Raw genomic sequence first — 11,499 nt, 5'->3', positions numbered from 1 at the left:
AACGTGCCGAAGGGAGCCAGCAGACGCTCAAACGATGAACGACGGCATGGAGCGAATGGAGAAAGGTAAGTGCTGGACGTTGGGGACAAAGGGTTCGGAATTTTAATGTGAAGAAATTCTAATGCTGCGGGGAAGGGTGAATTGGTGTGCAGTCGTACCCGGTGACCTCTTTGTGGAGATGCAGTGTGGTCTGTTTGTTTTGCTACGGGAACCGTTGAATCTTTGAACGGGATAGCTTTACAAACGATTTGTTCTTTTATACCTATATTCTGGGCGATGTCTCATCATCTTCTCTCTTCGACAAACTTATACTCTTTTGATCTTGTGATCTTTGATCATAATCTTGTACAAATTGCGCGGCTCAATATTAGGCCAACATCGTATGCTAATGACTAATAAAATGTTAATGATGTTAATACAATAAAACAATTATTAGCAATTTTTAGAATTAGAAATTTAGGACTTAATGACTTTCCCGCAAAACATATCACCCTTCTATGAAGAACATCAGACGTGTTTTAGTGCAAATATAGCAAGCGATGATGGATGAAAAATCAGCAAAATTTAAATTTAAGTACTGATAAGCATAGGGCAATTGGCATAAAAGTGCTAATAAATACAGAAGAACAATAAATTGTTAAAGAATGAGGCTCCAAACTAGAACTGTTTTGGATCTTCAGTGTGATAGCCCTTGCTACGTTCGAAACATGTGATAGCGGGACAATTTAAAATATAGTACATCGTCAACTTTTTTACCAATGATGTCATCAGTATGAACGATCTTCTGCCAAACTGCAAACTTCCCATATTTATTGTAGAAATTGTGTAGGGATACTACATGTAGACGATCCACTAGCTATCACCGCTTGATATGAAGATAAAGCAGAACGCATCCTGCCTACTAATGTCTCTATAGGTCAAGCTAACATGCGATCAAGCGTTTAAGACCCAGAGCTTTTTGTTGACTTTAGTGTACGCCATAGTCGAACAATTTGAAGAACTACTTGCACGACTCCACATGAAAACAAGTAATTATTCGTGAAAAGATCTATTGTGTGTTATCGTATTTTTATCAGCTCATTATTTGTTTCTTTATCAAGGATTGCATCACTCCAACGGATCTTACAATAGCTGAGAAACCCTGTATACAAGGTTTTCTGGCTGTTACCAGTAGTGATGTGCATTCCTAGCGTAAAATTTCAAAATTACGTAGACTACGTCTCCACGAAGCGTATTTTAAACTCATTTACGATGTTGCTGTTTGTGGTGATTTGAGCGGACGGGAACAAATCATAATTTATCAAAGGAAAAGGAGTTAACGATAAGGCACACCCGAATGAATGGAAGATATCAATACGGAAGTGTTTTATATTTATAGTTTTACCCAGTTTACCCACCATAAAGATCCAAAATTAGAGCTGACGGAAAAGAAACTCATTTATTCATTCGTATCATTTATCAGTAAGCAAATATGCATCACCCTAAAAGCGTTACCTCACCAAGGCGGCAACACGCCGATCGCCGAGCAGCGTCTAGAAAACCAGATAAAAATTGCATATCACAACAGCTTGTATTTTTATCTTAGCTTCCCTCGTACGCTGTGAGATTAGGTGGAATTACAGTATCAATTCAAAATTACTTAGAAGACCAAATTTGATACACTATGGTGCATTACAGGGTTTCTCAAGCTGGCCACAAGTTTACTGGTAGGGTACACGCCATGTTTACATGAGTGTTTCAAAGATGTGTTTCATGCAATGGCACCACTTTCCTGGGATGTTGATCCGGCTGTTAGAGGCCACCATGAACGGAGTGCAGTTCAAGGATAGAGTGTCGAAGTTGATGTCGGAATCGTTCAAATCTCATAGTGGTCTGTGGCAAGGTGAAGGACTCCAATGTCTGCTCTTCAAGATCGCCCTGGAGGGTGTCATTCGAAGCGTGGGGCTACACCACGACATCTGTGGCACGATCCTATACCGGTCTCTCCAATTTCTTGGCTTCGCGTATGACATCGACATCATCGGCAAAACGACAGCGAAGATGTGTGAGGCGTACACCCGACTCGAACGCGAAGCAGCAAGAATTGGTTTGCGAATAACGAATTGAGAAGACGAAGAACCTGCTTGCCGAAGGCTCAATATATTAGTTTATGGTGACAATCCTGAGGTAGTAAACGAGCTCTGCTATCTTAACGTCATAAAATATAAAATAGGAGATTCAAAGCGCTTATATCTTATTTGAGAAATGTGGTGTTTGAAATAATTATAGTTTGTTCAATGTGATACACACAATATAATCTAAATGAATACATTTAATTGGTGTTATTTAATCATAGTATGTAAACTATCATAATGATTACTCAAGCAGATAAATAATATCATATTCTAACGAAACTCATCTGTAAATCTCTCTTTTATTACATACTTCTATTAACTTCTATTATCTTACGGTCTAATGTTCGTATCTCGTTAATTCTTCTTTCTTCCAAACACACTCGCACTATCCATCCAATTGTGATTGGGTGGTTTGGTTTTGGCACAGCATTACAGCTCTCCAACACTTTCGCCAATCGTTTTGGTAACTACTAAATATTCGAATTCGACATCTATCGATCGATTCGTGTCACCGTCCCGTGTCAGTAATACATGTAATCGGTACGGGACAAAAACGGGATCACAGATACAGTATATGGCCTTTGTTTTGCGGTACTGGCGGACAGTGCACCCGAACGCCCGTGCACCGGCTTTTACGTGGGCGCTGCATCTTCGCTTTCCTCCACCATCACCTTCGGCTTGACGAACGTTTTCATCTCGACCCCGTTCTCGACCGCCCGCAGGTCGACCGATCCCGAGTTGCTCCAGCACTCGCGCAGTATGATCCAGCGCTGCTGACCAGCGACAAACAGCACACCGATAAACAGTCCCTGCAGCGCGATACAGCACACGGCCACGATGCGCGCATTGCCGGACATGCTTTTCGACAGTATCAGGCCCGCCAAAATGACCCACAGCAACAGAGCAAAGCCGGTCTCGATCAGGCAGAGGTGTCTCCTGGGCAAATGGAAGGGTGTGGCAAAAAAAGAAGGTACATTTAGTGGAGCTGTACAATAAAGGGAAGTACACACCCTTCTTTGCGTAAGATGTGGTGCAGCGCTATCAACTTACTGTCCATTGATTTCGTTCAGCCGCGTTTGGTTTATCTTCGTTTGGCCACTGATTTGCAGGTAGATGCCGGAGGTGAGGCGTCGCGCGTAGTGCCACGAGAGGAAGTGTGCGAGCACAATCGCTCCAAAGTACAGAAACACGATGCATATGAGTCCTCCTGCAAAGAAAAAAGAATGATGTTAAAAGACCTGTCTTTTAATTGAACCTCTCTGAGTAATACCACTCTTACCTCTGGGAAATAGGAACAAGGGCACTAGTGTGATGCAGTACAGTACGGCTAGGAACGCATACATGTCTCGCTTGTTCTTGTTCTCGTACTCGAGCCCGTTCGGGATGTAGTACGCCACGTACATGGTGTTATAAACGTTCATCAGGAAGAAGACAAACACCGAAGTTCCAAGTAGTGCGTTTGAGAACATTTCGGTGACCTCTGTAAATGTACAATAAAGCGATACATTGAAGACGACAAACTGTTCGTGGGGCACCCCGAATGACATTGAACACCTACCAACATTGGCCGGATCGATACAGCGTCCCGCACATCGCGCAAGCCCGAAAAAGATCGTCCCGATAGCGAACGTGCCGGCATGGACCGCGATAAGATAGCCAAAGCTATCTTTCAGCTTTGGCACAAACGAATAGCTGAGTGCGGTGATGAGCAGCGCGAGCACGGCAAGCAACGAGCTGAACAGCATGAAGAACTCAATCACCCCTATACGATCGATCCGGGCCTGTTCGCACACCTTTGCCAGCAGCTGTGAGTCACCAGTCATCTCCACACAGTAACTGTCAAACACGGAAACGAGAGACCCCAGCTCCAGCACCAACAGCGATCCGTTCTGCAGCACAAACAGTTCGTCGCCCTGGTCGGCACTGTACATCAGGGCCTGCGGATCACCTTCGCACAGATCGTTCCACACTACCGGCAGCTCTGGTACGATTTCGCTCACCTCAATGCACTCGTTGTTGCCGTAGAACTGGGCATCGATCGTATCGATCTGGAGTTCTCGGCTGCCGGGGACGCACTCGTACTGGAAGTTGCTGCGCGGTTCGATCATGCGTCCCGGTGGGCAACACTTGCGAATACGTGCCCGCTCACTGTACATTAGCTGTATGGGAGAGGCCTGTAGGAGTGATGGATCGAATGAGAGGATTGTTAATAATCAATTAGATCTACACCAAATTCGAAATACGATGAAGTAGTAGTTGATGCAATGTATTTCTGTGTACAGAATACCTAAATTACGCATTAGTTTTTACTTTTCCAGATGATTTCTGTTATTTTATTTTGTTATCTTGATCTGGCACATGCATAACTGAAAAATACTAGATGTTATTTTCTTATTTTTGTTGCTTGGGAAACGTACTGGATCTTCAAATATCCCATGTTCAATTATTTTTCGAGTTTCTACATTCTATGTCCGATCATACAACATCCATGACCAGATCACGGACGATATTGGTGGTTTTGGTGCATTGGATAACTTAGATTTTTAACCAACTTTTAAGATGCCTTAGAACACATACACTCATGACAAAGGATTTGAAGATTGTCTATTGTGCCAAATCACTTTCATTGTTGGATATCTAAGCTAGGTCTTAAGTTTACTTTTATCAGCCAAAATACAGTTCATATATGAGCATTTGGGTATTGCTTTAGATTTAGTATTTTTATACATTAACCTGATTCGTGCAGAAAATTAGGAAAAGTTTGGCTTCAATCAAATAATTTTGCATTTGATAATTGTACTGCTTTGGCAAATAAACAGTTAAATTTAGGAAACCGCGTATCTCCGAATGCGCAAAACTGGTTAAGAGACTGTACTTAAAACTACCATCGTTTAGCTTTAAATATTTCGGCATCTAGGCCCAACGATATAAGCCAGGGGTCGGCAAACTCTTCACTTAAAGGAACGGATTAAATAAATTTTTAATTTGTGTGGACCATTTTTGAATAATTTGTTTAAAACATGCTGAGCTGATAACAATACATCGTATGAACAAATCAAAACGACGGACCAGACAGTCAAAACGGGAGACAAATTCAAAACCATCGCGTAGCAAACAATCAATGGGGAACATTTACAAATGTAAGGCTAGCATAAAGGAGATAGTAAGATCTGCAAGAGCCAGTTTTTCAACAACAAAAAACCCTTTGAAGATGTTTTTTATATATTTCTAGCCCATTATTTCATAAGGCATTTCGGTATAACTTTATACTCCATGCATCGGGTCAACAGGTCAAGCTCAACCCACCGTGCCGTGCATAACAAACATGTGAACGAGCACCACATTAAACTAAAGCCAAACCCATTCGTTCTAGCCCATTCCACAACCAACTGTTGCTAACAGCTGAACATCAACAGTAAAGCTTATTGTTTACCGTTCAGCATGACACATTTGGAAGGTAAATCAACATGCTCGATTTACCGAACGGGCCACAACAACGAAAACCCCAACACCACGACACACCACCGCGGCACCGGCCCCGGACCGATGGGGAACGATCGCGAACGATCACATTCAATCACCGTTCATTGCGATCACCCACAGGTTTATTAATGACCTCGATCAACTGTGTCACGGACGCGATACGATACGGTTACTTTGCGACGGAACGGCATCACATCACGACAGACCGACAAATGGATCTTTATAACATTCGTGAAGAAGAGTGCAAAACGTACACGCAGGCTGTGCACACAAAATCCGTCTAGACATGCAAATAGCTTCTGCCATCCGCTTCCGGTTAGCTGTGTGCGGGAGGGGCGAATAATTCTAGCTCCATTTTGGTCCACCATTTCTGCACCGAACGCTCAGCAAAGTGAGCTGAACTGTTGAAGAACGTACCCAAAACCCCTACATGCTTTGCATATCGAATTATCACGGAACACTTTTCCACCCAGGGTAACCACCTTCGCGCAGTTGTACATCGGCTCAGATGGTAAAAGGAATCGTGTGTAGTTCGTTAAATGGCAATTAGAGCGGGTTTGCGACGGCTCACCCAGCACCCTCTAGAAGCCATCATCTGCCGCAAACGACCACAGGTAGGACAGGCCGGATTTCGTGTAGGTTTATTACGCTGCGCTCTGCTATCCGTGCGCGCTTCATTATCAACCGAATGTGGTACAGTTCGGTGGTGGCCCACCGCTTATCGGTGCATTTTATTGGCATCGTCATCGTGAAGGAATGTAACCGCCTATTGTGACGCATACCGGCCGGCTGCAGGTACTTACACTAAATTCCGAACAGTTGGCAGGAAGCTCGCCATCGCCAGCCGATGAGGTGGCGGCCTGTAGCTGATGAATCGGCTCAATCTGCGTCGAAGGTACGGTAGACACCGGCACAGTGGCGGTTGTTGTCGTCACGCTCTGGGTGGCCTCATTACCGGTAGCGACCGATGACGATGATGACGTCGCCGCTGTGGTGGCGGGGCTCGTTTCTGTTGCAATCGTTGCTGTCGACAGTTCGGTAGCTGCCGGCACGGTCACACTGGATTGGTCAAACACTACTGCAGGCACTTCACTCGGCAGCGAGTTGTCGCGAACCGCACCCGTAGCGTTATCTATCGTCGCCACGCTGCCATCGAGCAGCACCACCAGCCACAAAAGCACAAAACAGCACAACCGCACAAACGTCCGCATGGCGCAACGAACCATCATTACCTACGGCACGGAAGAACTACGTAGGGGCCGCCAAACGCTGGAAGACGATCGAACGCTAACACAACCAAACACACGTGTCACCCCGAACAGCTGTTGTACGATGGTAGAACACACAAACACTAATAGGGAATTTACGGACACACGCGCTTGTTTAAACGTCTGACGTCTGACAACCGACTTGGCTGTGCTGGTAGAAGAGCACAACTCATCAAGGACGGCGCTTTGCTAGGAACAGTGACTCAAACGCACATCCGAACCAGGTGACGAACGCGTTTAACCTCGAGCTGGAATCTTTGGCCGTGTATGTAGCCTTACATAATGTAGCACACTTTCGTTTTTTTATCACCTTTTCCTCTTCCTTTTCAAGAGCACTTCACCATACACGCACGTGACCACACCTTTTAATCACCTTGCTTAAATGCGATGTCGTTACATGCTCTACCTAGATCGGAGGTGTTCACCGTTCACTACATCGAACTGTCAACAGTTGATTGCTCCTGCTTCTCAGATAAAAACGACTGGTGGGTGTTTTCATATTGTCATCCCCAACGACCGGCACAAGCACACTGAAACCGTGCGAAGCTAACTCACTTAGATACTAAAGAAGAATCTCTCCGCTCACGCTCTCGCTGGTGCGCACTCTCATCTCACGCCAACCACGTCGAGGCTCGGTTTAATCTCGTTGCTTCGTCGCTTAAGCTACGCGTTCGCTGCTCTCACTGCTCTCGCGACCATACTCTCTGCATTCTCTGTATTCACCCTCGCCAGCAAACCCCGGGGCACTGTTGATACAACCACCGACGACACAAAAATGCCACCATATCACATTGTAACCGCGCGAGAATTCGTTATTCCGGTCGCCTCCCCCCAGAAACTGGTTCACCCCGCGAGTTCGCGAAAGAAACGGTCGTCACACGGACACTAGCAAACCCGACGAGCTCTACCTGTACGCAGGGGTGCTCACACAAGCAGGTTCAATTAAGCTCCCTCACGTCTCAACGCGCAACACTGTCGATGATGATAAGATTTATCTAATCAGATTCGCCCCGTTTTGCCACTCGAAAAACGTCGCTCGCTTTCGAGATGTGCTGTGCGTTACTCCGTTCTTCATGACTTCCGAACGTACACTGGCCACCGAACCGAATGCTCTTCTGTCGGTTTGGGGTAGGGGGTTGTTTCTTTCCCTTGTTTTACTGCAAACGTTTAACAATAATACACCACCCATCTATGGGAGCGGGAGCCACTTCCTACCACGACCTGGTGCGGTTCTATCTTGCGCTTCCGGTCGGGGTGTATTGCTGCGTGGTTTTTTGGTCGTTTAAATTTTACGCGTGTAAAAGCTGACGCGCATTCCGGTGGCAGCTGGACACGCTGGCGCGCCCGGTGCGCTTTAGGAAACATGCTACGCATAAATAAGCACCCGTCGCTTCCTTTTTTTTTGTTTTCTTTTGATCTCGTCCGGGATGAACCCAGTTGGCCCTGGGGAAGGGGAACCCACTCTTGTGCGCATAAAGTTATCCATAAACAATGAGATTGGATAGCATCATGAGGGCAGGGATGAGCAACCAAGCAACCATGGTTTCTCCAATAAATTGTAATGAGCATAATTGTAAAAAAATAATAGGGGAAAGCGGGGCAAAATGGGCATGTGGGGCAAAATGGGCACCCTCTATTTAAGCATTTTTTGACTACAAAGATACTTTCCAATGCTCAAAATGTATTCATTAGAGTGTTCTATGAACACCATGTAGTTTTCATAACCCTTACATAACAAATAACTAAGAAAAATGCAAAATAAGGTTTAGCAGCATATTGATGTAATTTTTGCCACTTCGAAAATAAGCTTAAACTAGTGTCACAGGGATGCGTTGAAGTTTTTCATGATATATTTTTAAAGATATGATATTTCTATACAATTTGTCTGAAGAAAGCAAGGCGATTGAATGCGTATTTTTAATAATATAACAAAAAATACAAAAATGCTTCACGTGGGGCAAAATGGGCAGTTACGCTTTGGGCAAAATGGCCAGATGCTTTTGACATACGGCGCTTGGTGAGGCTATGGTGTTGTATTTGTCGCCTCAAAATGATAACAGACACAGCTTCATAAGATTTGATTTTGTAGATTTAAACGTTTAAAAACTGTTTTAATCTTGATAACATATTTTTGGAAGAATTTTAAGCTTTTCTGCCCAGCAAATCAAAAGATAGAACGAAAAATACATTTCACGAAACGTGCGCAAAAGCATAGACCAATACCTAAGCGCAGTTGTTGTGGCCCAAATTGCCCCAGTGTTTTGACGTTTCACAGTTTGTTTACATATGCCCATTTTGCCCCAGAGCTATGCCCATTTTACCCCGCTTGTCAAAATAGCTTCTCGTTAAACATCAACTTTTATTTTACATTATTTTCATGTTTTTAAGTTGTTTTTATTCTATGTGGCAATTTTAATCCATAGATAAATGGTTGAGGCATACATTAATGAAAGAAAAATTGTGTTTTGTGGAATATTCAAAGGAGTATTCAGTAAACTGCTTAACATGCCCATTTTGCCCCGCTTTCCCCTAATTGGCATGTTGCACTGACTCAGCAACAATGTTTCGTTTTGATGTGTATTCCAACATATTGCAATCGAAAAATTTAAATTACGAGTTTTATTGCTATGTACGGACAACCAATAACGCCCAAAACGATATTGTTTAATATCAATTTACAGTCGTTGTCGTTAAAATTTTAAAATGCGATCAATGTGTGTATGTAATGCATTAATTACTGCCTCCTTGGCATCAGCTTGTTTGTCTCTAAGAAACTTCTATTACTGTATGAAAATCAATTTACTCGAACATTTCACTTCGTTTCTAAAACCACTCCAAAATTGCTCAAATCAGCAATATAATGAGCTATAATTAAAACGATTCCAAAGATCAACAAATATTATGATAATTTTGAACGAGTCAGTGGCGTTTTCTTTGTTGGCATCCTTACCGGAATTAACAATTATCTGAAAACGTCTTAAATTTCATATGTTTTGTTTTTCTTTTAAAAATATGAAATTATAGAATTGTGTTGATATTTTTGATACTCTCAAAGAACAATTTCTAACAATCTGCTCGAATATCGAATAGATTCATCAAAATGTCTGCTTTTACTCCAACACTAGTTTGCTTTATAACACACAAATAAGTGCTTAAAGGACAAAACATAAAAAGTAGAGTAGAAGATACAGAATAAAGTGTAAAGAATAGAGTGAAAAAGAGAAAGAGGAAAATTAATTTAAAATGGAGCCTAAGAGCAAAGCGACTAAAAAGGGTAACAATACGTGTGTCAAATCTTCCCTGCTAGCATTAAATCAATGAAGCTGAAAGCAACAATATTTAGATGTTTTCTTGGTAATGGTAAAGATAATATAAAAATACATTGATTTAATTCCTAAAGATAGTTTTGAATTTTTATAATCATTATGTGGACAGTAATACATTCATACGTTGCAATTATATCAAAACAAACCAATTCAAATTCCAATATTACGTACAGTTAACAAAAGAAGCATTCATTTCACTGGTTGCTCACCCCTGGCGTAGAGTTAATTGTTCCAATGAATTGGAAACGAAGTTTCTAACGGAATTGGATATTTTCCTAGCAATAATGTTTACGATCATATTACAAAGGGGAAGAATTAGCATTAATTTGAACATTAAAATGTCATGATTTGGAAGTGTGTCTGCTTCGTTTGGAGAAAGTTATAGCTATTTTATTAGCTGTTTTGTCAAAAAATGTCTGCACCCAATACAACATACAGCTCTGCTTGGATAAACCACTCCATTCGATTAAATCCCCACAAAGCGAAACGGTACAAGATCATCTAACCTTTCCACCACACGCGCCCGGTACGATCGGAAAGTACGACCGTGAATGAATCATAAGAAAATTACCGTACAAGGTGAGGGCCCTTTTAATTCGCCCGCCTCGGCCCACAGGTGGAATGGTGACTGGGGGTTAATTTGCTGTGGTTCGCTCTCTTTCGTTCAGTTGGAAAATCCAACCGGGCATGGACATCCCCTGAGCCGGTTTTGTGATGTCGTTTCTTATGGAAACGTTGTCCTTTGTCGTGTGTTTCAGTATTCGAGGTTACGGTTATTTTTTCTTTACTCTTCCACGTTAATAAATGCTATGTTTTTATTGTGCGTTTTATTGAGACGTACTGCAGAAAAAGTATTTTTGGACATTCATCCCATAAATCTCGCATTTTTGCACCATTCACTTTGCCGTGTACACGAATGCAATTACAAGGGGGCCTTCAGTATTTCTAGGACATTAAAACTACAATCTACACGAGAACGATTCATTCTCCTTACCTTATTAAACACAGCAGTATAATGTCTGCAGTATGCCAGCCGGCTCCAATGACGAACGAAGCACTGATCACTCAACCGAGAAAGAGCAAAACCCCCGGGCCACACCCGAAACCGGGTGGAACGATTTCATTTCCAACGCTCGATTTGGTTCATTTCGTTCCAAAGTCATTCGAAGAAGCACAATAGTCATCTGCTGGTCAGCTTCAGAGGCTGAGAATCTCCAAAAAATACGTCAAGGCCACCGTACCGTGAAAGAGTTCAAACCGGTTTGAACGCGCAAAACGACCGACGGGGAACGGAGAAAAAGAAATGTG

The 11,499-nt window shown here is 42.9% G+C and overlaps 1 protein-coding gene across 1 annotated transcript; it reads right to left on the bottom strand.

Moving 5' to 3' along the window:
- Positions 1 to 2,394: 2,394 nt before the first annotated feature.
- Positions 2,395 to 7,993, bottom strand: LOC3291390 (uncharacterized). The gene is made up of 5 exons (XM_552624.4): positions 6,401 to 7,993; positions 3,673 to 4,288; positions 3,394 to 3,594; positions 3,165 to 3,321; positions 2,395 to 3,050 (listed from the first exon to the last, which is right to left on the bottom strand). Exons 1-5 carry the CDS (start codon positions 6,824 to 6,826, stop codon positions 2,747 to 2,749), a joined length of 1,704 nt encoding a protein of 567 aa, XP_552624.3. The 5' UTR covers positions 6,827 to 7,993; the 3' UTR covers positions 2,395 to 2,746.
- Positions 7,994 to 11,499: the final 3,506 nt, after the last annotated feature.

Source organism: Anopheles gambiae, chromosome 3, assembly GCF_943734735.2.
Source record: "Anopheles gambiae chromosome 3, idAnoGambNW_F1_1, whole genome shotgun sequence".
In the NCBI taxonomy this organism is placed as follows: Eukaryota; Metazoa; Arthropoda; class Insecta; order Diptera; family Culicidae; genus Anopheles; species Anopheles gambiae.
The sequence above is the reverse complement of the archived record's forward strand: the minus strand, read 5'-3'. Positions and strand labels throughout refer to the sequence as shown.